The 25706-nt window shown below is 41.1% G+C and overlaps 2 protein-coding genes across 4 annotated transcripts in view; one reads left to right on the top strand and one right to left on the bottom strand.

Moving 5' to 3' along the window:
• The first annotated feature begins 69 nt into the window (after positions 1-69).
• Positions 70-20083, top strand: LOC102053027 (scaffold attachment factor B1). Its single transcript, XM_055708809.1, has 21 exons — positions 70-413; positions 1872-1959; positions 3148-3212; positions 3302-3508; positions 4827-4889; positions 5429-5456; positions 6358-6856; positions 7287-7336; positions 10346-10446; positions 12217-12366; positions 12462-12538; positions 13472-13611; positions 13926-14017; positions 14405-14511; positions 15689-15982; positions 16263-16400; positions 16896-16938; positions 18317-18438; positions 19166-19278; positions 19403-19454; positions 19714-20083. The coding sequence occupies exons 1-21, from the start codon at positions 225-227 to the stop codon at positions 19841-19843; spliced, it is 2748 nt and encodes a 915-aa protein (XP_055564784.1). The 5' UTR covers positions 70-224; the 3' UTR covers positions 19844-20083.
• Positions 9655-25706, bottom strand: part of MICOS13 (mitochondrial contact site and cristae organizing system subunit 13) — a 23052-nt gene continuing 7000 nt past the window's right edge. Inside the window, exons 3-5 of one of the 3 annotated variants that reach the window (XM_055708810.1) lie at positions 22579-22642; positions 18686-18761; positions 9655-10227 (exon numbers count right to left, since the gene is read on the bottom strand). In XM_055708810.1, coding sequence (XP_055564785.1) covers positions 10167-10227; positions 18686-18761; positions 22579-22642 — 201 coding nt within the window. In that variant the 3' untranslated portion in view covers positions 9655-10166. Of the gene's footprint in view, positions 10228-18685; positions 18762-19182; positions 19312-22258; positions 22643-25706 lie in introns of those variants that run through there. The other 2 variants (XM_055708812.1, XM_055708813.1) reach the window with 2 other exon arrangements.

Raw genomic sequence — 25706 nt, 5'->3', positions numbered from 1 at the left:
CGCACAAGCCGCCGCCGTCGCGTTCCGCCAGGCCACGCCCCCCCCCCGCCCCCGGCCGGCCGGCGCCCTTCGCTCCGAGCCTGCGCGGAGCGGGCTCCCTCCCCCTCCCCTCGGCGCGTCCTGGCCTCCCCACCATTTTGTGCCGTGATCGCAAGGTTAGCTGCTTGATTGTGCCATATTCTTCCGTGCGTTCGGGCTCGAGGCGGAATACCGAAGGAGCCTTGATGGCGGAGAGTCAGTCAGCGGCCGGGCTGGGGGACTTCACATCCCTTGGTGGGGCCGCGGCTCTCGGCTCGGAACCCGAAACGCGGCGGCTGAGCGAGCTGCGAGTCATCGACCTGCGCGCCGAGCTCAAACGCCGTAACCTCGACAGCAGCGGCAACAAGAGCGTGCTGATGGAGCGGCTGAGGAAGGTGAGGCGCGAACCCGGCGGGAGAGGGGGCGGCGGAGGGGGAGGTGTCATCCGGGTCCTTTGTCCCCGGCCTGGGGCGCCCGGCGCATGCGCGCTCGGGGCCTGGCCCGGCGCCCCGGGCTGCCGCGCCGAGGGGCCCTGAGGGGAGCGGGGGTGGCGGGCGGCGGTGCCGGCCCCGAGCAGCCGCGGGGTGACCTGTAACGCCACCGTACCCCTCTCCTGGGCCCGCTGTCGAGCCGTTGCCCTTGCGGGGGCCGCCGGCAGCCCCGCCGCTGCGCCGCTTCTTGCTAGCGCTCCGAAGACCCAGCGTGGACCGGCTGCGGCCTGCGGGCCCCGCCCGCCCCTCGGCCTGCCTCCGGCCCGCTCCGCTCCGCGGGGCCCGGCCCTTCCCTCGCTCCTCGGCCCTGCCGCACGCGGCCTTCCCCGCTCCCCTCTCCCATTCCCCCAGCGCACCCGCGCTCCCTATCCCCCGCTTTCTCTTGCTTTCTCTTCACATGCGCCACCTGACTCCCTCTCTCCGGAATTTATTTTCACAGACTTGTACAAGGCCAGAACAGCATAGTCGATCCTGGCCCTTTTATGGGTTCTAATAAACTTGCACTTTGAGAAAAAAAATCCTGTCAGATGTGCTGGAGTTCCTGTAGCAGTCACTCCGCTTTATACCATTGAAGTGCTTATCTGCCAACAGGGAGCCTTGTTTACAGATGAGGGCGACTTTGCTCCTCAACCATAGCTTGATTTGGCTGTGGGTTGTGTTACACCACCTTAATGTTCAGCCTTTCTAAGGGCTGATACGGCTGCCTGGCTGTATGACCTGAGCTAGGGTGAGACACTGATGTTTCCATCTAACAAATCCTTAAAAATACTGTCGTGGTTTAACCCTAGTAGGCGGCTATGCACTACATGGCTGCTCACTCGTTCCCCAGCAGGATGGGGAGGAGAATTTGAAGGGTAAAAGTGAGAGAAAACTCATCGATTGTGATAAAGACAGTTTAATAATTTTAAAAAATGGAAGGAAAAAAAAAAACCAACCCAGAGGAAAAAGAGGAAAAGCAAGTGATATAAAAGAAAATGCTCACCAATTCTGAGCCATTCCCCAAGTAATGGCAGTCTCACTAAACACCCACACTGGTTTTATTGGTGAGCACAACATTATATGGTATGGAATATCCCTTCGGTCAGTTGGGGTCAGCTGTCCCAGCTGTGTACCCTCCCAGCTTGTTGTACACACCTAGCCTGCTCGCTGGCAGGGCAGCGTGAGAAGGAGAAAAGGCCTTGATGCTGTGCAAGCACTGGTCAGCAGTAACTGGCACATCCATGTGTTATCAACACTTCTCTGAACAAATCCAAAACATAACTCCATACAAGCTACTGTGAAGAAATTTATATCTCATCCAAAGCAAGTACAAATGCACATGAATGAGCAATACAAGAGGTGTCATACTGCTGTCTCCGATAGGCCATTGAGGACGAAGGAGGAGATCCTGATGAAATCCCTGTGGCTTCAGAACTGACCAACAAGAGAATGCCAAAAAGAACTAGCAAAGGTATGGAACCTGAACAATTACAGTATCTCTGTTTCAGTGTAGCTAGAAGTGCACATACAATGTTGATTTCTTTGTTTCATTAGTTTAACTTGGGGGGAAATGCTTTCTCTTTCTCCCTTATGGAAAACAGTAAAACTCTGTTGCATTAGTGAGCAATGACAGGTTTTAAATGATAATATGATGCCTACCAATGCTTCTGTTAGCAGCAAATCTTGAAATCTGTTGATGAGACCATAAGTTGCAGGTGTTTCTGTACTTGTGACTGTGAGTAGAATTGTGTCAGGTACAAAGCAAGCAGCTGCAGCATAAGCTCCTGTGGAAAGCTCTGCTAAGGTATATTAAGGTGTCTCCACAACACCCTGGGTTGTAATTTCCTTGCCATAACTATATATGTTTTCCTTTTTTCATAGAAGCCCTTGAACCTCCATCACCATTGGGATATGTTTTTACATGTGAGAAATTACAGTGGGAATAATTAGAGCTATTGTTGCACAAATAACAAATGCATATTACTTTTGTTACTGTCATATTTCATTCTATAACCACGTTGTTTTGAAAATAAACTGTTCCAAAATAGCTCGTTAGTGATTTAAGTATATTTTGCTTCAAAAACTTTAAATACTGTGCAGGACATGGTATGTGTGGTTTATTTGAATTGCTCATAACCAATTCTTTAAAGATACTGTCTGAAACTTACATTTTTAAGCTGTTTCCTTTAAGATAATAGGGTAGAAACAGAAAGAGCAGTTGTTTTTGGGTAGTGATACAAGTTTGATGGTGACAGGTGTGCCTAAGCATGTCCAAGATCTTCAAACTGAAGACTGATTCTAAATCAGTTTAATTATTTAAATGGTAGAAGGGAGGCTTTTTGTAACAGTGATAGGGTATTTCTTTTAACTGGAACACCTTCCTGGACAGTGTTGTCTTTCTAGGTATTGAAGTGTTGTAGAATGAGAGGACTGTAGCTGCTGAAAAATGTAGCTGTGCTACTACTAGTTCATGCTCACACTGTTCGCTTGTATGGAGTGGGAAGTCATCCTTCATTATACCCAGACAGACCTGGACTTCTGAATCCAGGGTCTCCATGATTATTTGTTGAAACGGACTCAATGTTGAATAGATAATTCAGCAAAGACTACACGTTATGAAATTTAGTGCTATATCTTACTTAAGTTATACTGTTGTTAGGAAGAAAACCAGAAGAAGAAGGTGTTGAAGACAACGGACTAGAAGAAAACTCTAGGGATGGGCAGGTAAGTGAAATCATGATTGCTGATAATTACTGAGAATATGCATCACTTAACCCACAATAAATGCACGTCTACCCTTTGTCTTTCTGTAGGAGGATATCGAAGCAAGTCTGGATACCTTGCAAGATATTGACATGATGGATATTAGTGTGTTAGATGAAGCTGAAATAGATAACGGCAGTGCTGTAGACTGTGGAGAAGACTATAGTCCTGATAATATTCTTGATTCTCTGTCTGATAATAAAGATAATGTTGAAGCAGAAATGAAAGAACTTCCAGATCAGCTAACAGAAAACGAGGTAAGTGAGTAAAGGTCTCTGAATTTTCAGAAGGTATTAGTAAGCAGAACATGCACAAGTTATTTCAGTGTAATAGAATATAGGGACATGAAGGTGATATGGGTTCTATTTCACATTAACAGCTCTCATGTCCTGCTCTCTTAAGTGTTGAATATTCTTGGACCTAGCAGAGGCTTGAAATATTCACAGTAGACTGCCTTCTTTGCCTTGCAGTTACATCTTTGCTTGCAGTGGAAGAAACTTGGAATTGAAAGTAATTCATTAGTTTTGGTGTTCCCTCTTACCTTTAATGTGTTTAAGTGTATATATGCATACACCCAGCCGTCTAGGTATTTATATATATATGGAGAGAGAGAGAAATAAGTTTTCAGCTCACGGATAATTTGGAAATCTTTTCTGCAGAAATAACGCTCTGGTTTAAAGAATTTCTCTTGTACAGTTTTCTCAAAAGATTAATAAAATAAGAAGATCTTAATGTATTTTGTATTGCCCTGTTCTGACATTGCCAGGTTTTTTACTTCGTTTTGAGAGCAGCTTGCAATGTCTTTTACAGACAGCACAGTCTCCTGCTGCTGAATGAACAGTATATATTCTATATGTTACATTCACTGCCCAAATATTACACTTCCTTGGATCCTTGTGGGTTTTTTTTTTCATTTTAGGCTGTTCACTCCGAAAATGGAACATACTGTCCTTCCATGCCTCCTTATGGTTTTTTGTTTGTTTGTTTGTTTATTTTAGGCCTGTGTTGTCTGTCTGAACTTTTTTATCATTTACCTTCTGAAAAGAGGGTCATTGCAACAACATCCAGTTAACCTGAAACACGATTTTGTGGTGCTCTGTAAATTAGTGCTGTTGTGAATCATGTAACCAGTGATCTTTGGTTGAGTCTTACCATCAGCTCTTGAGGAAGGAAGATTTTGGGGACATGTTTTGTTTTTGGAAGGGTAGAAACCTAAGTCAGTTGCCTTTCTAATTTCTTTTTTCAGTTAGAAACTAAAGTAGTAAAGAAATGGAAAAACGTGTTATGTACAGTAACCACAGAAATGTGAAATACATTTCCTCTCTAAATAAGAGTAGCTTTGAAATAGACAATGTTGTGTTGAAATTAAAATGAAAGGTAACTGGAGAAAGGTATTTAATTATCAAGAATATTCTAATGTTGCTCCTCATTCTTGGGTCACAATCAATTGAAATGTGTCAAATAAAAAAATACTTCTCATATTATTGCTAGGGAAAATGGAATACAGTTGTACTTCTCCGTAAGCTAATGTTACTTTTTGTAAGAAATGCTATAATTCCTTTTTTACTCTTTTAGGGAGATTATGATGAAATTGAAAACAGTTTAGATGCCTCTTCTTCAGATTTAATTGAAATGAAGGTAAATTGAAAATGTAGCTGTATTTCAGATCGTTATTATCAGTTTTCACTCTATGCTCATGCTACAAAAAAGAAAATGTGATAGTAATGTGAAATTGTAACAGAATCCAAGACAGACGTGATCTTGCTTGGAATACAGTCTGTCAAATGAGAACGTCCTGTGGTTTTTCCCTACTTTTCAGTCAGCTATCAAGACTTCCAATTTTGTGGCAAATTTCTCTTGCTGATTATATCAAGTAGTAGCTGGGTGTTTTTTATACTCTGCCATTGATGCAGTTCACAAAGATACTTTATTGGTCTCTTTAACATTCCAAGTTAGGTATGAGAATGCAGTTGCGGCTGATACTTTGATTTGGCTTTAATGTGCTAGAAAAGTTACCAGTATAAAATACTGAGTTCCAGTGGCTGGTGAAAAAAAGTGTTTAACGTAGTAGGTGAATCTGTGTGGTTTTCAGTCTTGGGATTGGGCGGGGGGCTGCTGTTCTGTGTTATGAAATACATTTTATAAAATCCTCATTCTGTGTTTATTTTCCCAAACAGAAAATGGAGAAGCTGCACTTGGAGCCAGGTACTGTTAAAGAAAAACATATTCCTGTCTTTTCAACTAATACTTTTTAAACCATTAACTATTAAAAAAAGAAGCAAACAAACATAATTTGCATTATTTTTATGATGGACAATCCAGATCATGCAGGGTCATAGAGATTGGAAACCCAATCATATCCCCAGATCTGTGAAGTGATGCTTGTCATCTTTGAAATATTTTCAGTGAAATGAAATGGTTTAAAAACCTGTTAAGCTACATAAATGGATTTAGAGAAGTTAATCACAGTTTAAAAGCTAAAGATTCTACTTGTAAACAGATCTTGTGATATCGCACATACCTTAACTCTTACTAAGTAGAGAGCAGTAAAAGCAGTAAAAAGATATTGTAGGGCATTATAATGTAAAGATTAGTTACTGGATACAGAAGAAAGAAGAGAGTTTCTTCATGGGAATTTCATACAGATACTTTTCACTTTCTGGACTGCAAACACACTCATGCACCATCAGAAGATGCCCAGTTCTCATGTTGGACTGTCTGCTAAAAGAATTTCACAGAAATTTAAAAATTGAACCCTCAGTGCCTTGATACGTTCAGTTAAGCATCTCGGACTCTGGAAGCTAACTAGAGAAGAAACAGAGCTGAATGATTTCGTGAAGAATATCAAGGATCAGCCAGAAGGTTTTTGTTAAATCTGTGGGGGCATTTTTCTTCCCTGTTAACACTTTAGGGCTGATGTGGTAGTTTGTCAGAGAGCAGTTAGCGTAGTACTTTTAACACTGTGTACACTAGGGTTTTCCAATCTCTGTGTAGCTTAGAAGTTCTCTTGGTGTTAGTGTGGCAGCCATGCCAGTTCCACATTTGTGATTGCTGTATTTCCCTGGTGATTAAATCTTGTGCCATTCTATTCCTGTTAAATCCGTAGAAAATGAGAAAATACTCGACATTTTGGGGGAAACTTGTAAATCTGAGCTCCTTAACGAAGAAACTTCCGAAGCGGAGCGGCCACATGCACAGGAAGCAAGTAACGTGGTGCCAGGCAAGAGGCTAGCAGAGGAAGAGGACGCTCTTGCTGCCACTCAGTTGGAGGAAGATGCTTTAGATTTGGACAGCAAATCGGCACAAGCTATGGCAAGGAAGGAAGCAAAGCGTTTAGTTGTAGCAAAAGGGGAGACAAGTGAACAGACAATAGAGGAAGAGAACGCGGACTCTGAATGTTTAGTAGTAGAGACCCTAAGCGATCAGAGTAGCAAACGCTCCCAAGGCCTGGAAGCCTCTAGTGGGGAAACAGCGGAAAAAGGCCCAGGTCCCGAAGCCAAAGATAGCAAAGAAGATGCCAAGAAAACAGAAGAGAAAGCTAATTCTGAGGAATCCCCTGCCACTAAAGAGTCCTCAACCAGTGAGGGCGGTGATCAGAAAAAGAGGTTTGTTTTTTCTCCGTTATAGACCAGATGCTATCTTTTTTTCATTGGTCGTTAAGTGATGCGCATAAGCTGTTTCCTTCAATTGGCCACCGAGACTGATGAAATTGTAGCCTGTTCCTAAAGAGTCTGTTTTGTTTCTCCATGTGCAGGTATTTTTTTTTTTTTTTAAACACAGAGGGTTTGATTTCTTTCCTTCCTCAACCTTCAAAGGTTGTTTCCTTAAATTGCTCTTATTTGTAAACGTCTTCCTAATATGTCTGTTTAAGGATCTGACTGCATTATTTCTTGTCAGATTTCTTAAATCAAGTATACAAAGGTATGTTTTCATTTGCAACATATTTTCTGGTAGGTATTTAATTTTAGCATTTTTCATAATTTATAGTTAGTCACTTTTATTTCTGACTTGAATAATGTGGTGTTTTGTCTTTAGCCCTGTTGAGGAGGACAGAGATACAAAGATAATCTCAAAGGATGAGAAAGGTATGTTTCTTATAAAAAAAAAATAATGATTGCTTGGAGAAACTGGTTTTGTATTGGATGGGGAATTTCAGTAGAGAAGGGTTGGAATGTGTGCGGTTGTCAAATACCGTAAATTATTCACCTCTTTCTGGATATTTTTTTTTTAATCTAGGCCAAAAACTATTTTCTTTTTATGCATTTTTCTATAGGTTATCTGTGTCGTACCCTTTTGTTTGTATCTTGATCTTCAAAGGTAGACATTAATTCATGGCAAATATGTCCTTCATTGTGCTGAAGATGCTTACCAACAGCTGTTAGGGAGTCGAGAGCCTGTCGCAATTGTGTTTGCTTTACTAGACGCTTATGGGTCTTCATACTGTCTTCTGTTCTGAAATAATTTGGAATCTAGTATTCATGTATTTAAATGCCACCCAAAACTTACAGCATAACGTTGTCTTCAAGTTAGATTGATGTTATTAAATCTTTGTCCGTGCAGATCCTATTTACAGTGCAAATGTGTCATAAGCAAGATGAAAATTTGTTGTTCAACAGTGTCAAGTGCCTGCTCCTTCTTCTCATCCAGTTCTTCCTTTTTATACATCAAGCTGCTGAGTCTTTGCAGCTCACCCCACCTCTCTGTTCTCTCCTGTCTGACCAGTGCAGATTTTCAAACTGAATTTTAACATATATACTGCAGGCAGGTAGTTCAGCACTCTTAAGCATGCAAGTTCCAGCAGTTCCTATAATAGGCATGTAACTCATGATGAGATCTGTCTACTGACTGAACAGGAAGAATTTGTTTGGTGTTAATTGGGTTTTACAACACAGACTGAGTTTGTTGTCAGCTACTTTTTCCAAGATCTGAGGTTATACCTGTTTGTGCAAGCTACTGGACCTCACAGTCAGCTCCATTAGGATTTACCTCTTGCTCACAGTCTGTAATCTCGTGTTCTCTTACTTCGGAATATTTAGTGCTTTGTGGATGCTGTCATTTAGCCAAGGACTTCAGCATGTGTTTTTTTGTGAACTGGGAAAACTCTTCTTGAGGTATGCATTTAAAACAGCCTTCAGGGACTTGGGTGTCTGCAAACTACCTTGCCCCTGCATACCTTTCTCCAAAGGATGTGCTGTGTTCCGTAACATTTGTTTATATCATTTTCTGGCTTAGAAAACAGCACTGGGGAGAGGTAGCTACTTGATCGTGTAACTCTGCATGCAGAGCAAAGCAGTTGAGCTGGAAGAAAGGTACAGAACTATGTACAAGTCAGTTCTGACTCATATATTGCTATTTCCACACCAGTATGAAAGGATTTTATTTAGGACGAGTTTTCTATTTTCCATGCGTTCATTATGAGACCTGTATTTAATAAGAGTGTAGAAAAAGAAATTTATGAGCTCATAAGTCTGGTGGACTTGTCAGTAGATTTACACATATCTGAAAGATGTCTTCAGTGGTGAGGGTTGGCTCCCAATATCCACATCGTTCTAGTTTCTAAGTTAGAGAAGATTTTACAGTTCCTGTCTGTCTTGGAAGTGCAGTGCCATTGCAGGAACACCTCTTTAAGTCTTATGGGAAGGCAAAACCTGGGTATGTTAAGACTAGTTGAAGTTTGCTTACAAAGGACATTAAGGTACTAAAAAATCATCAGTAAGAAGAAAGTGCTCATTTTTCTCTTTCTCCAGGATGGCAGCATAACTGCAGGTGGCAGTTTTAAAATACTACAGGAAGCGTGTGGAGTAGAAGCATCAAAGTGTACAGCTCAGCTTTTTGAAACAACAAGAGAACGTATCTCCCATGTGTTTGCACACCTCTGTCCATGCAGTTCTTGAGGCTGGAAGATGGCAGGTGTAGAATTAGTCTCCTTTATACAAAAGGCCTCTCTTTTTTTTGGTTTTGTTTTGTTTTTTAAAGAGATTGACACAGACGATTGCATACTTTCCTAGGGAACTTGTATAAATATTAACAACAGTGTTCTCAGTGCTAAGGTCACGGTTGAGACAAGGACAAAAATTATCAGGAAGTAAGAGATGGAAAGACACCCAAATAAAAGCATTTTAGAAAGGTTCCGGAAGAAACGTCTGCCCTCAGTGACAGCAGTTCTGAGAAATTCTGTATATCACAAAAAAAAAAAAAAAAAAAAAAAGGCAGATGATTTGCAATCAGGTAGCTGGACTGAAACCTGCTTCACTCCATTCACTGAAGCTGTGGAACTGAACACTACCAAGTCTGATAAAAGGACAGAAAAGGCATTTCAGAGGAGATTGGAAACAGTATCCTTCCCCAAGTGCTTCCTGCTGAAATGCAGACACTAAAACCTGGAGTTCAGTTCAAACACTTTTTAATCACTAGACATTGGGTTTTCAGACATTACAAGTACATAGCCATTTCTAAAATTACCTTTCTAGTTTAGATGCCAGATTGGATGGTGTTCTGTAGTTCTTGCATAGTTAAAGCAAGCTAGGTCTTCTCTTGACTCCTGTAACTTGAAGTCACAGGCTTCATACCCCAACTGTGGAATGTCTGTAGGCAGAAAGAGAAGTTTTCTTGCTTTCTTTATGGTGCGTGTCTTTCCTTGAGAGGCACAGGGAATCTGCATCCCATCATCATTCCTTTGGAGTCAAGGGGGTAAGGAGGGCAAGGCGTGAGCGTACGTGGGTACTAACACCATTCCCACAACGCCGGCAGGTCTTGTCTTTTCCTGTAAGTGCAGAGTTACTGGGATCTATCCAGGCACATTCTAAGGAACCAGTTACTTTAGAGATGCTCTAGTCCAGTGTCTTGAAGAATGACATAATATACTTCAGTTGCATGTATCAAAGCTTGAAATTTAAAGTTTTTGGACTTGTAATACTACTTGCCTTCCGGAATGTGAATCATGGGGGAGAATGTTATGCGTTGCATTTCACTTGCTCTGTGATTTAAAAAGAAAATAAAAGACTTGTGGAACTGCTCCTTTTTTAATGCAGAAGTAGTTGCTAAAATAATGAGGATTTTGGGTATGTTTTAGTTTTGTTTGTTTTCCTTATTAGGTCGCACTGCTAGCGGTTCTGGTAGAAACTTTTGGGTGAGTGGACTGGCTTCCACTACCAGAGCTACAGATTTGAAGAATCTGTTTAGCAAATATGGGAAGGTAAGGGGTTTTAAATTTTATTTTGGTTTGGTTTAATTTGAAATTGTCTTAATAAGACTTCTTAAGCTCCTGTCACAGAAAATACTAGTGAAAGGAATCAAATTATCAAAAATATTGTGGGATATCAAGGAGAAAATTGCCAAACACTGAACAGCTGCTTTTTTTATTCTGTTGCTCACTTCCAAACAGGTATAAAATTCCATTGACTGTCCTTTATTTGAAACAGTCAGTGACTGTTTACATATACTTCTGCCTCCTGGGCTGTAGTATAGTATTTTCACCCACTGGGAATTCACAGTCAACAGTGAATTTAGTGTTGTTTGTTAAATATTTCTTTAGGACTAAGTAAAACATAGATTGTATGTTGAAACATAATTATTGGGGAATATCTTGAGAATTGCCATGGTACCTGAAGTTTTATTTTTGTCTAGAGTTAGCAGTTGCTTTAAAAAGCACTTGTTCGGGTAGTTTTGGGTGGGTTTTTGTTTGGTTTGGTTTGCAGGGGGTGGGAGGTGAGTGGTGTGTCCTGCACTTGTTTTTAACGATAGATAAAATGGCAAGTTAAATCTCCCTGTCAGTTGGGAAATTGAAAGAGCTAGTTTAATAGAAGACTGATGTCAGAGACATCAGTAAGGATTTTTGTTAAACTTTTGAAGCCTATTTAAAGATGACTGTCAGCAGATTGTAGTAAAAGAAAACTGTATGTGCCAGCAATCTGCTATTGAATGTTTAACTAATGAAAATATTCCAGAATTTAAATGTGACTATACAAATAGGTACAAAAATGGATTAAGCATAGTACAGCTCTGAGTTTGTTTGAGAGTCATGAGACTAGTAAAATCTTTTTAACATTCCTTGTAACAATAGAAATGCAGTACTTTCCTTCCATTTATTTGTTCAGAATCCATCTAGTAACCTGGAATATAGATCACAGAGATGTACCGCAAAATTTTAAACGTAATTAAAAACTGTGTGACAGCCAACCTAGTATTTGCTTCTATTTAGATGCCATAGTAATGTTTAGTTGTTTAAATAAAATTACTGTTATTTTCTTTGAAGTATTAGCAGGTGTAAAGCTTCCTAGAAGTAGATGTACATCTGCAATAAATCAGATGCTCAAATATATGTTCTTTGTTCAGCTGTACTTTATGATATGACAACTCTGTGAAATAGCATTGATTTCTGTAATACAAAGGGAGCTGTATTGAATACGTGAGAGCATAAGTAAGCACCATTTATGAAAACGGGTGGTTTATGTGGTCTTTTCGAATTACACTTTTTGGGGAAACTTCCTGCTTCTTAAACAGGATTGTAGATAATGTTGTGGGTCTGCCTCTTGGCAGTGACATGAAAATATTTTTTGAGGGGTGATGGGACTTAGTGGAGCATTAGCATGGGTGGAAATTGGCTTACAAATTTTTATTAGGTTTTTACTCCTTTATAATTAAGCAAAATGATGTGAAGTTAGCCTTTCTTTTTTTGTTGTTGTTTCTTTATTTTATTTTAAGGGCTTTCTCCAGAACAGAATTCAGTCTTTGGCTCCCATCTATTGATTCAGCTTTTGCAGCATTGCTTGGCAATAGAAGTATCATTAGCTCCAAGCAATGTTCCTTCCGTATTTGTTAATCTCTTAAAAACAGAAGTTTCCTGAATGATGATGGACAGGAATAAAACAGAGCAGAAATGGAGCTTGTACTTCTTCCTGTTAAGTCGCAGGCAGTTGTTACACCGAGTGTAATACCTCTTTATTTTGGACTTTATTTTGGACAGGTGGTAGGTGCAAAAGTGGTCACCAATGCTCGCAGTCCTGGTGCTCGCTGTTACGGCTTTGTTACAATGTCTACAGCCGAGGAAGCGACAAAGTGTATTACTCACCTCCACAAAACAGAGTTACATGGAAAAATAATTTCTGTAGAAAAAGTGAGTAGTCATCCACAAAGATACCCCGTTACCATCAGATTGTACAAATGATCGAGACCACATTCTCAGCTGATGATGTGCAAAATAAATTTCAGGCAAAAAATGAACCAGCTGGGAAGAAGCCAAGTGACAAAAAAGAGAATGAAGCCAAGAAAGAAACAGTCAGCGAGAGGTACGGTTCTAAAAAATCTCTTATCCAAAGGTGTTTTGCTCTTCACTCTATGCTGATTTGTCAGGAAAAACAAAGTAACAGTAAGAATTTCTGTGACAGATATTCAAAAAGAGTGACATGCATTTTTCCATCTTTTACTACAAGATCTATTGATATTCAGTGTGTAACTTAACTCATTTCTGTTATTAGCTCCAAGGCAGGCACTGGAAAGCTGCATTTTCAAGCATACCTTTTAACTTAGCTATTTTTGAGGTTTAGTAAAGATTCCAGTGCTTTCATGTCATAAATCTATAGGAAAGGCCATTTTAAGAATTTTGATCAGTATGTCACTGTTTCTCCATTAAATTTTTCTCTCATTGGAATAGGGCTTTCTCAGGTGCTGGTGGTCATGGACAGTTAAAGATCAGTTGTCCAAGATCCTGTTTCTAGAACATGTTCCTCTTCAGCGCTATACTTTTTCACTCTAGCATTACTAAAAGTACCTGGAAAAGACACTAGGAGTATGAATAAGACAGTATGTCCTTTGCTTTAATTATCTTCTTGAGCCAGAACTCCTATTAAATGCTATTTGCTGAGAAGTTTTTTGCCTTTATTTCACCTAGTTGAGCGAGAAGAGTGGTTCACATTGGCACTTCATAATTGTCATGTTGTGTAAGAAACTTTGTCGATGTTGAGCACATGGGGGGGTGAATTTTTTCTTTCGCCTCAAGTTCAGATATCTGAATCATGGCCAAGTTTTTATGACAACTGCACGGCATGGACTGATTGCCATGTTATGGCATAGGAAGTTGTAGAAGAAAATCTTACGAAATCTATTTATGACTGTCTTACCACATCAGAATTCTACTTCGTTACTGTGTTGCTAGCAGTCTCCTTTAGTTTTCTTTTCTCTTACTCTGTATTAGTCTAATCTATGTCATTATCTATATATAGACCTGGCAGTGTTAAAAGAGATGAGAAATCTGACCAAAAAGATGATCCTAAAAAGACAGAAGACAAAGATGAAAAGGAAAAAAAAGATAAAGATGAACTGAAGTCTGGTTCATCAGATCAACCTAAAACTATAAAGTCAGGTAATTTGGCTATTCTTTTTTTCAGTTAAAGATATGAAGTATGAATAATTAATTACAGCGTTCTAGAATTATTTCCAGTTCTTAGCTGGAAATCCAGAAAGTATAAAGAGGTGGGAGGGAGAGTGATGTTGTGTCATCCTTAACAGAAGCACCTGGAATAGGTTTAGTGAAAATAAGGTTTTTTGAAGAGAGGGTTAAATGCCCATATTCACATTTTAGAAACGTAAGTTGTGGCATGGTGATGAATGGTGTCGGTTATGTAGTTTGATTGTTTTTTTCCATCTCTCTTTCCCCTCAATCTGTGATTTATTTAGGAAGTAAAGGAACAGAAAGAACAGTAGTAATGGATAAATCCAAAGGAGAACCTGTTATTAGTGTGAAAACATCAACTACGTCAAAAGACAGAGTAAGTAATGTTTCTGCATGGGAGGCATGTCAGTTGTCCTTAGAAACAAATAGGGGATTCTGCCAAGCTATATGTAGCCCACCAGTCGGTCCAGTTAGAGTTTCTATAATGTGGATGTAGATCTAAATTATTAAAATGCCTTTTTTAATGATGATACCATATTCAGCAATTAAATCCTGCCAAACAAATGCAGGACGCTAAGTATTACCGTGTTAATACATGGTGTATCTGTAATGTTAAAAAAGAAGAGTATTTTTGAAAAATTCAGGGACCAAGCTTTGAGACATAATGTGTATGAATGGAAATGTTGCTTTGAGTATTGTTTGTGATAGTTCTTGTTTTATAAATGTGCTCCATTAAGTTTCTCTACTTCAATATTAAATACAGAGCATTAAGAGCCAGGATCGCAAATCGGAGAGCAGAGAGAGACAAGGCATTGTGCCATTTGACAAAATTAAAGCCCAGCGAAAAATGAGGGAGGCAGAGCAGCGCCGGTAAGAGCAACAGTGAATTTTTTTTGGGAAAAAAATAATAATAAATTTTCTAGAATGAATATAACTTTATTAAAATCAATATAGAAATAAAAGGGGGGTTAATTTGTCTTTGTACTTGTAATTTGTTACACATTTGTGGGTCACATATCTTTTGAATGGGGAAAGCTCCAATTACTGACTTCTAGAACTAAGCTTGAAATTGTGTTTGGGGGGGAAAATGTTGCAGTTTGGTTTTTGTTCTTGTTCCATTTTGTAGATTTTATGGTTTAGATTGATTGAAGTGTGCTGCTTTCCTTAGCTAAGTATTACCGTAGAGGTGAAATGATGATTCTAAACTTGCCACACACAAATATACAGGGAAAGATCAGGAGAAAAGTTTCTTTCTCAGAATGAGATCTTGTCTTGTCATAGCATTCAAAGTCACCATATTGTTTGAAATAAAACAAGATGATTATTTCTGTATGTAAATACATTGTGTCTGTAGAGAAGGGGATTTTCCAGCAACCCAGCAAAGTTTCCACACTGTATCTTTTAAGAACCTAATTCAGGTATTGGGTAGGGGTTTATTTCTGTTTTCATGATGTTTAATACAGGATAAATGTGGTAGTAGCCATGCTTCAGATTCCTTGCTAAAACTCTGACCTGAATTCCACATTAAAACAATTTCCACACATTACAAAACTTCATTACTTGCCTAAAGTAAGTTGAATTGGACAGGGGGGAAATGTTTTCACGAGTCTTACTGGAGAGGAAGAAAGTTCCTCCCTCACAGGTAGATTTCTGAGCCTTAGTGGAGTTACATTATGCAGTATACCATTCTGGCTGCTTCAGAGTTGGATATTTTATTTGAGTAGAAGGAATGAGCCTGGGGCATTTGGATTCAAATTCTCCTGACCATACAGGATTATTTGCCCCCACAGGTGGGTTTTGTGAGAGTAATATGATCAGTCTCCCAAGCAGTTCATATGTATGCTGAGTGTCTTCCCTCCGTGCCCTCCCTGCCACTCCATCCTCAGGTATAATTTCAAGGAGATGCCACAAATTTGCAGTCACTGTGGCTTTAATTTTTAATACTTCTTCCTCTTTTTTTCTTTTTTTTCTTTTTTTTTTTTTCCTTTTTACCTTCCTTTATTTGTTGAGGTATTAGATGTGTAACCTTCTGTTTCTGTTAAAATAGCACACGTGAGCGTCGGGAGAGGCAGCAGCACCTGCAGACTATCCGGGAACGAGAAGAAAGGGAGAGACTTGAGATTGCTCGTGAGAGACTAGAAATTGAAAGGCAGCGTCTTGAACGAGAACGGATGGAAAGAGAAAGACTGGAAAGAGAACGAATGCACATAGAGCACGAAAGGAGAAGAGAACAAGATCGCATTCAGCGAGAAAGAGAAGAGCTGCGACGCCAGCATGAGCAGCTGCGCTATGAACAAGAACGTCGGTCTGCCATGAGAAGACCATATGACATAGATGGCAGGTAAATACAGCAAATACCAATGATGCAAATGGAAAACATTGCTGCCAGGTTCTGTCTCACCAGCCTGTGCTATAAAAATCTATCCGTGTGTTCTCAGCTTCATTTAATCGGCAGCTGTTGATTGCATTGAGATGATCATGTTTAATACCCCCAGTCAAACGATCCTCTCTAAGGTTTTTCAGCTCCCTTCTGAACTTAATTACCTTTCTTCTGGTTTGGAAGGAAGGAACAATATCAAAAGTCATTATCTTGACTGAAATGAGTATGTTCGTTCTTTCAGGAGAGATGATCCGTACTGGCCAGAGGCAAAACGAATGGCAATGAATGATCGGTACCATTCAGATTTCAGTCGCCAGGATCGCTTCCATGATTTTGATCACAGGGATCGTGGCCGTTACCAAGACCATTCAATAGACAGGTTGGTGTCATACCTCCAGTGTGTTGCCTGAAATCAAAAAACAGGCCTGTATTTAATGTCACGTTTTGCTGCCTCTGCGGTGTGTTTGCTTTGCATTTTGGTTTTTTTAAGTGTGGCTTAGTGGCTGTGGACTTTTTCTTACATAACCGTGAAGAGATCTGCACTGTGCCATGAGTTCAGCCTTCTGCCAGGCCTTGTTCAGTGTTCTGCTTGCAATGCTGTTTCACACATTTGTAGGATTCAGAAAAAATTCTAAATAATATTGTAGGCTCCTAGCATCTTAACAAGAATATTCTGGTTTATACCTTAGGACTAACTTGAGTTTTCCAGGAATCTAGAATGTGTCATGGTTTCCATATGTTCCAGCTGTGTGCCCTTTATAATGTTGGCACTCCATGGAAGCAGGATTTTTCATCCACATCGTTATGGAGATGGATTTTTATAGACTGCTGTATGTTTTACTACCACAATCTGATTTTAATTGTCTGTTTGTAGGAGAGATGGATCGAGGACAATTATGGGAGATCGGGATGGACAAGTGAGTTGCTTTATAAAGCTAGAGAATCTTAACTTCTTACAATCTCTGGTTTTCTATACTGTGTGTCAGATTAAATTTCAGTAGTTAAGAGTTAAATTCCTTATCCCAGAATATGTATCAATGACTAGATTGTTGTCTTTTCCTCAGTAACATGCAATTTAGTTCAGGCTTGTTTATCATAAAAGTTAGATACAGTTATTCTGATAGAAATCAAACAAAACCAGTGAATTGTGTCAAAAAGGTAGAGTATTCCAAAAGATGGTGTAGAAAAGGCAAATTTACAAAGTACGCCTAAAATTCCCTCTTCTGAGGTTGCATGGAAATAACAGCAAAACTAGTAGAGATGTTTGTACGTTTTTGAAGGCCGGGGAAAAGACCTTCAGGGCACGTTCAAGCAATGAGAGACTAATTTTGTGGAGTCAAGGAATCCTCGAGTGCCCTTTACTGACGGTTAAGCTGTGAGACTGAGAGGGACCCGGATAGGCTGGAGAATTGGGCAGAGGGAATATTATTTATTCAAGAATGGGAAAGGCAGAGTCCTGCCCCTGGGGAGGAATAACCCTGTGCAGCAGTATGTGCCTGGGACCAACCAGGTGACAAGGACTTCTGCAGAGAAGGATCTTGGAGTCGTGCTGGACAACAAGCTGACCATGAGTCAGCATTGCACCCTCCTGGGAAAGGTCAGTAATGGCCTCGGCTGCATGAGGAAGAGCATTGGTGCCAGGTCAGGGGAGGTGATCCTTGCTCTTTACTCTGCACCCGTCTGGTGTACTGTGTCCAGTGCTGGATTTCCCCAGTACAAGCTAAGAGCTTACTGGAAGAAGTGCAGCCCAGAGCCATAAAGATGATTAAGGGCCTGGAACATCTTTTGCACGAGGAGAGGGCAAGAGAGTTAGGACCATTCAGCTTGGAGAAGAGAAAGCTCAGGGGTTATTTTATCAACATGTGTTAATAGCTCATGGGAGGGAGGGTACAGAGAACATGAAGCCAGGTCTTGTTCAGTAGTGCCCACCAACAGCACAAGAGTCAATGAGCAGACACACTGGAACACATCTGGAGACAAAACAAATCACTTTTTTTTTTTTTTTTTCTGTTTTGTTTTGTTTAAAAAAACCCTGAAGCTAGTCAAACACTGGAACACGTTCCATGGGGAAGTTGTGAACTCTCCAGCTGTGAAGATACTCAAAACCTGATGGGAGACTGTTCTGGACAGCCTGCCCTGGCTGACCCTGCTTGAGTAGGGTGGTTGGACTAGATGATCTCAGGACGTCCCTTCCATCCTAAATGATTCTGAGATTGAGTAGTTACAGTTGAGCAACTTTAACAATTAAATAAGAGTCCGTTTTGGGCAGTCCTGTAAATATTCTTTGCCTTTTAGCATTATCCAGATGAGCGCCATGGAGGACCAGACCGTCATTCACGAGACTCTCGGGAAAGTTGGGGTAGCTATGGATCTGACAGAAGAATGAGTGAAAGTAGAGGGATGCCCCCGCAGTCACGGTTAGTGTATTTAACTGAAAATTTTTTTTCTTGTGCACCTAAGGAATATTTTCTTTTGTGAAAGTGGGATGCAGTTTTTAGAAGTAAGATTCTTTTTTGCCAACTTTCACCTGGGAGTCTGTTCTCCGTTGGATAGAGTACAGATGAGTAGCTTTTTTCAGCTTGCTTTGTGCGTCAAAACATGCATCTTGGCATGATTTTTATTTCCTTTCACACTGAAAGTCTTTCTGTTTTCAATTAAACTTACCTAACATTACTTCCAAAGCTTGGCATTTTCAGGATAGCAGTTCTTCCCCAGTTTGTAGTTGTTGGAAGCACCAGCCCTTTGAAAGGAAAGCAAGTCAAAAAAATGCTTACAGATTGGGGTTGTGTGGGGTGTGTTTTGAGGTTTTGTGTCGTGGTTTTTATTTTTTAATAAGGCCCATGAGTAAGCCAGCCTACAGAAAAACACCAAAAATAAATTGACTGGTCAAAACAACAAGCTAGGATGGATTTTCAGAGCAACCTGGTACATCAGTATAGCATCAACCAGATTAAGAAAATCTTGTTATTTGTCATATTAGTTGCATTGGACAGAAGGCTTATTACTGAGATTTGACTTAACAGATAGCAATATAAATACAAGATTTGTATGTACCTTGGTAAAGCATTTGAGTAGTTGTTTTACTTTAATCTATTTCGTGTGCTCTGGCTCGTGTGAGAAGGTACGAATTTCACCCTTTTGCAGGGATGGACGTGACTGGGGAGATCACGGTCGAAAGTTTGAAGGACATCAAGATCGTTCATGGCAGAGCAGCGTGGATGGAGGAATGATAGGACGGGATCATGAGAGATGGCAAGGTATGCTTCCTGCACAACAGCTCATTAGTTGTGCTATGTAAAGCAGAAAATACAAGCATTATAATCCTTGGAGATGAAGTAAAATTATTACTGTGAATGTAAAGGAAGCATTTGAACTTTTTAGGTGGAGGTAGAGGCAGACCTGGTCATGTGATGCATCGTGGAGGCATGTCAGGGTAAGAACTTTAAAAAGCGTTAACTTTGTTTCCCTCTTAAGGGGTATCTCTTCTTTTCAAATTTGTGAAAGAAGCATTTTATGGGAGTATAAGTTATCTGGTTCCTTATTTAAATGTCAAGGAATAACAAAACATTCCCATGGGTTTTATGTAGTGCATCTTCTTGAAAAGTGAAAAAAAATCACCCCAGAACACCCATTATATCAGCCAGACTCCCAGAGTCACAAGAGAAAATCAAAATGTCTTGATCGCTTTCTAGGCGTGGAGGTTTCATGCAAGGGGGCAACCAAAGTCAGATGATGCATGGAGGAGGAATGCAAGGAGAAGGATTTGCTGGCCAGGAGAGAACAAACAGACCTAATGATCCTCGTTTCAACCGTCGCTACTGAATGTGTTTTAATTTTTAATGCAAGGTGGCAACCGAATTGAATCTGTTACCCAGGGTTACCATTAATTGTAACTTATGGGCTACTGTAAGTGTAATTTTTTTTTTTTTAAGCTGCTGCCATATTATATCACTCAATCCAATGTGAACTCATTTGTTTTGTAATGTGTTGTTCATATCCCATTTAAAATGTTTGTTAATGAAGCATTCCATTTTCCATAAATAAAAGCCAGTTTACAGTTAATCGTTTTGTTTCAGCAGTCCCTGGAACTGGGAACCTGGGGTCACTTGTGATTGTAAGTCACGCTTATGATCCAGACCATTGCATCAACAACCTACACAGAGTGACACTGAAAGAATAGTATTTTATCGCCTGAGGAGACAATTATTCTAATAAAAGGACATTTTTGACCACCATGGGAGGGGGGAAAAAAGCACCAACCAATTGAACTGGAGGCTTTTACTATCTCATGGTGATGGTTATTGCATCTAAAAAATCATACTTTAGGATGAAGGCTTTTATTTCTCACCAGGTGTTTAGCTGAACTGCATTTCTCTCCCAATTCCACCAAGTGGCCACACAGACCACCTTCACGTTCCCGGCATGACAGCCCAGCACCCAGACAGACCTTGACAGCCAGTCCCTGACTGGCAGCTGTCCAGTCTCTGTTAAATCCAGTGCACAGAAACAATCAGGTAAACTCTGGTTTTGGGGTTGTGAGTTTTTTTGGTTCAGTTTGGTCTGTTTTTTGCCTGGTACAAAGATTTCTATTGGGCTATAAAAAAAAATAAAAAAATAATCCACATAGTGAAGGTGGAGACAAAGCTAAAGAGCTGCCTTCTATTCCCCACTTCCAGATAAACTCAGGATAGAGGAAACGTGACCCAACTTTAGCAGAACCTCAGAATGTCCGCTACTGGTGCAAGCAGATTGTGTCTGGTGGTTAATTACTGCTGTAAAAAGCAAAGCACACAGTAAAACATAAATATAGTGGTTAATTTAGGTTTGCATAGGACAGAAATCGGGTTTGCATAGGGCATTTTTTTTCAAACACCACATGTGGGTTCCCCGATTTTAAAAAATCCTCAGTTATTGAGCTTTTGCAGGCTGGAGACCTGAAGGTAGTTGTAATGAACATTAAAAAGATCATTCAAGTGTTTAAAAAAAAAATAAATGTCTGTTAAATGAATCAAAACCAACCAAACCAAAAAGTTATTTTAATACTGCCTTACTCATTAACCTTACTGACTCTGCAAACCTGTTGGGAGTGTCAGCAACGGAAGGACAACTTCCAGAGCAGTCCCAACCCTTCTGGTCCTTAAAATGAAACCAAGTGAAGCATGTGACCTTTGTGATGAGAAAAGTAACTGCATTCAAAGGAACAATCCTACGGAGAAGGAAAAGCAAGGTGTGTTTTAGCATTCAAGGCACTACAGCTAATGGTAATCTCCCAGCAATTTCAAGCTCACACACAAAACCCGTTACCTGGCCTGCAGATGGAGAATGATGCTAACGAGCGTGCAAGAAGGATCCTGAGCACCTGCCTCGTTCCTATTTAACAACGCCCCCAAGGAAAGATCTGGTTTCCACAGTGCAGCAGAGCGAGCTGCTTGCCCTGCTGCGTTTGTCCCCCAGCATTTTGGTTTTGTGGTTTTTCAGTGTTGTTGTCATGGCCTCCCAAGTTGTTAGATCAGGTAAGAAAGTTTTTGCTTATGTTTGTCTGATCTCTGATGTTAGTTCAGGTAAAGTTTTTGCTTATGTTTGTCTGATCTCGGAAAGCTATAGCGATGTGAAGCGGACCTCTTGCTATCTCAGCTGCTGCTTGTTTTGCAAAGACAGACAGGCTCCACTGGGGGTGGCTGATTCAGTCCCCCAGTAGCTCTGGGCCAAACAGGGAAAAACACCCCCAAAACCTGCAAATTTCAAGGTTGACCTGGTGGTGCATAACTCAGGAGTGATCCTCAGCGTGGAGGAACGCTTGCGGAACGCTCGCAGCACCCAGCTCTTCAAAGTCGAAGCCCAGCCTTCCTTGATCAGCGGAGAGGCGTTGTGCCTGTTTCAGAGCCTTTCACCGACTTGGGAAGTCTGTAATTAAATCTGCTGCCACAGGTAAATGGCATAAATCCTCCACAATTCCTGTTTAATTGATAACCATACTGAAGAGGCAGGCGGTGCAGGGTGTCGTCTGTGCTTCCTGGGAACTGTGCTAATAACAATTAGAGTAACTGTGGGAGGTGTGAGGTTGAGAAGGTGACCTCAGATCAACCCTCCTGCCCTGAGAAGGCAACCGAAGCATCTGTGCAAGCCCAACTAGGATGCTTAAAGTGCTCACGTGCAAGAGAACTGTATTCACTTGTACATACGTTCCTCTTGTTTTTAGAATTACTTAAGATCAATCATAAAATACCATCGAGAAAGCTTATTACAATGAAGAACCTTTAGAAAGCAATCATTCAAGGCCAAAACAGTGGTACAGAAGATAACAAAAAGCACAGAGAACTTCCAAGCACACCAGGGGCACAGTAGTCCACCTATTTGTACGTAGCATGTGTACGTGAACCAAGACCATGGTTTGTTCTTAGTGATTACATTTTGTTTGTAGCAGAAGCTAAAGAGATGAAGATTCTCTTGATGACAGTGCCAGAACTTTCTTAGTGGGAGGTTTGGCCTGGTGGGATGGGGGAGTAGACATGGAACCATTCACCGAGTCCTAAACCTCACTCTGCCTCTCCCCTTACCTCCTGGGACATTCAAGCTGAAGGTGTTTTCAGAAAAGGCTTGCAAATAAGCACAGAAGCCATCCTGGAGATAGAAGAGAATTATTTTATTACTTATGATGATGATGATTAAAAATATGATTTTAATAAACATTAAACACTGCTCTGGAAAATTAAGTCCTCCGTTTTACAAAGGAGTAGTAAAGGTGTAGCCCAACGGTAGGCTGAGCTTCCCATGCAGACCGACCCTTATTCCAGCGGGAGAGAAGGGAACCCAGTAAATCCATGTTCCTAGTGCATCCTAGCTCAGCTGTTCCTTCCGTGAGATGTGCTGCTTTCCAAAGTCAGCTGCCTAAGCTACAGCAAGCTTGTTACACAAGGCCTGGAAAATGGCAGACAGCTCCTGTCTTGCAGATGGAGTTAATTTCATTACATACTGTTAATTGCCAGCATGCCCAGGAGCCAGCCTGCCGAGCAGCAGCCCTGCACAAAAACCTCGCAGCTCCGGGATCTGGTGTGTGCGTGGGGAACTGCGACAGAAACTCCCGCGGGAAAAGCCGTGCTGCTTCAAGGGCAGCTGCCAGTGGGAATCCAAGGAAGAACTGGGGGCATTGATAGAGATTATCGAGGTTCTAGCATGAAGAAAAGCATCTGGCACCTGCGCAACAGGCAGAAGAGTCGGAGGGGGTGCTGCTAAAGAAAGGGCTAAAGCTAAAATGAGACTTCTCGTAGGTCTGTAGGGAAGAGCTCACAACCAAGAAGGAAACAAATGATTTCTCATCCCTTGCAAGAGGATACTGACCGAATTCCCAAGTCAATGTGTGATGTGCCTATACAGCCACGGGAAGCCTGTGGCACTGGAAGTGATGGAGGCAAAATGTTATTGCAGTGGAGCGTAAGCTAACTAGGACCTAATCCCCCTTCTTCTCCCCCTGTGCCTTTCCCTCCCTCCGTCCCCTCACCGGTGAAGCAAGCACTACGTGGGATGCAGTTCCATGTCACGAGGCTGGGAGCTCCCCACCGCTGTTGTCACACCTTACTCTTGCTATTTGCATCGTACCCCATGATTCTGATGTGCTTGCCCATCCTACCTAGCGCAGACAGAAGCTGAATTGTATCATTCAACACTACATCCACTGCTGGCAAAGGCAGTGTGCGTTTGTTTCCCCCTCTTGTATCCACTGCAAATTATTTTTTTTTCCCCTTACACGTCCTCCACAATCAGATGAGCCTAGACCATCCTGCCACAGCTCCATTACAAGTGATTCTTTTGAAGGATTTAATGGCACTAAGGATGGTAGGATGGAGGATTCAGTAGCAAGGACAGTTAATTCTCCCAGTTACTTTTTTTTTTTTTTTCCACCATGAAAGTGACACAGGTAAATCTCTGGTTCTCTGCCACTGTGTTGAAATTATCTGGCTGAAAGAAAACAATACTTTGCACTGAAGGAAGGCTCGTTCCTCTCTTCTTTTGTGATTCAGGCATGCTGTTTATCCACTGCCCTCAAGCCATTATAACTTTGAAAGCTTCAACTAGGACTCTTGCCGTTGTTTATTACAATGTACAGTTTCACCTTGGGGGAACTTGGCAAAAGAGAAGTAAATGACCAAAAGATGGGCACAAAACAGTGACCCGTCTTGCCTTGCATTTTATTCTCTACCAGAATCTGGGAGTAGAATCTAGAGGACCCAATTCCCTGCTGCTACTGCCCGAAGGATGAGCCTTATGCCCTGTTCTGCCTTACACAGCCAAATATTGCAATGTCTTTTTGTGAAAAATTAAGCCTAGAGACTTTGACACTGTCCCGTGTTCCAGAAACAGGAGGGGTTGTTCTCTGACTGAACCTTAAAATGATGAACCTTCAAATAATCAGTTTCAAGAACTGATTGAACAAGCAAAGCCTCCTCTAGAAGCACTGCAAACAAGGGAGTAAAAAGATACCAGGGGGAGCATCCCATAATAATCCTGCTTCATGCCACAGTGCTGCCAGATGTAACCTTTTTATCCTTTTGCAGGACAGGTTCACCAGGGACAGCCAGAGTGCTTGATAACCGGTGACAGAAAAAGGTAGAATGAAAAATAATGACTGTGAAAGTCATTATTACAAAATACCTGTGAGGCAAAAAGCTGAACACTGGAAAGCAGTGCTGGATGTTTACGCACAACTACAAAATGCACTGGGGAGTTTTTAGACCCACCTGCTAGTGCCAACTCTTTTGTGAGGAAGGTATTCCAGAACTGTCTCATATAGTGCCACCAGGCCACTCTGGCAGCATCCAGTGTCACCATGTTCAGAAAAAGATTCTGGTGAGCTGAACAAAAGAAAACACTTTTTTTTTTGCTGTGAGGGCAGTCAAACAGTGGTATAGGTCATCCAGAGATGCTGTGGAGTGTGCAAGAGTCCTCGTTAACCTGGTCCAGTTATTCTATATTATATTATATATAATTCTGTGAGTTGCAGCACAGGTACTCTCATTATTAACAAGTCAATTTTTACAGAGCCACTTTGCTCAGCAAAGGAATCTGATTAGCACCCTATCTTACCTACAATTATTTGTGTGGGCCACAAACTAAACTTGGCAAAGCATTTGACTTAAATCCAGCAACTGTATGAGAGGATCAGTCCCTTACTGAATGTAGACATTGCCATCGAGATGTAATAAGAGGAGAGCAGACGTACTGGGTCAGATGAGAAAGTCCTTCCCACTCACTATTCTTTCACTTTTAGAGGCAGGTGCATAAAGAAAAGTATGTCAGAACAAGGTGGACATTGAGCAACTGTTCGTCAGGTGATAAAAAATCCCCACGTCTGGCACTCCAGGGTTTAATGAGCTGCAGCTTCCAGCTGCTTCATTAGGCTTAAGAGCCACTGATGGACCCATTCTCCAGGAATTAACTTAAGCGCTTTTTAAAGCTATTTATACCTTAGCCAAATCCTCTGAAATCTCTTGACAGTAAGTTTCATCATAGATAATAACTATTTGTTAAAAAAGGAAGTAAAACCCCGGCAAATCCTTCTTCCTTTTTGTGTTTTCAATCTGCTTCCTAAGCTGAGTAAGCACTCAGCCAATTCTCCCTGCCTACCCCTAGCTGGGTCCCGGCTCGTTCTATAACTAGCAGACTGAACCAGTGTGACTGCGTTAGCACA

The sequence above is a fragment of the Falco cherrug genome, chromosome 4 (genome assembly GCF_023634085.1).
Source record: "Falco cherrug isolate bFalChe1 chromosome 4, bFalChe1.pri, whole genome shotgun sequence".
Classification (NCBI taxonomy): domain Eukaryota; kingdom Metazoa; phylum Chordata; class Aves; order Falconiformes; family Falconidae; genus Falco; species Falco cherrug.
This window is presented reverse-complemented; position numbering and strand designations above follow the sequence as displayed.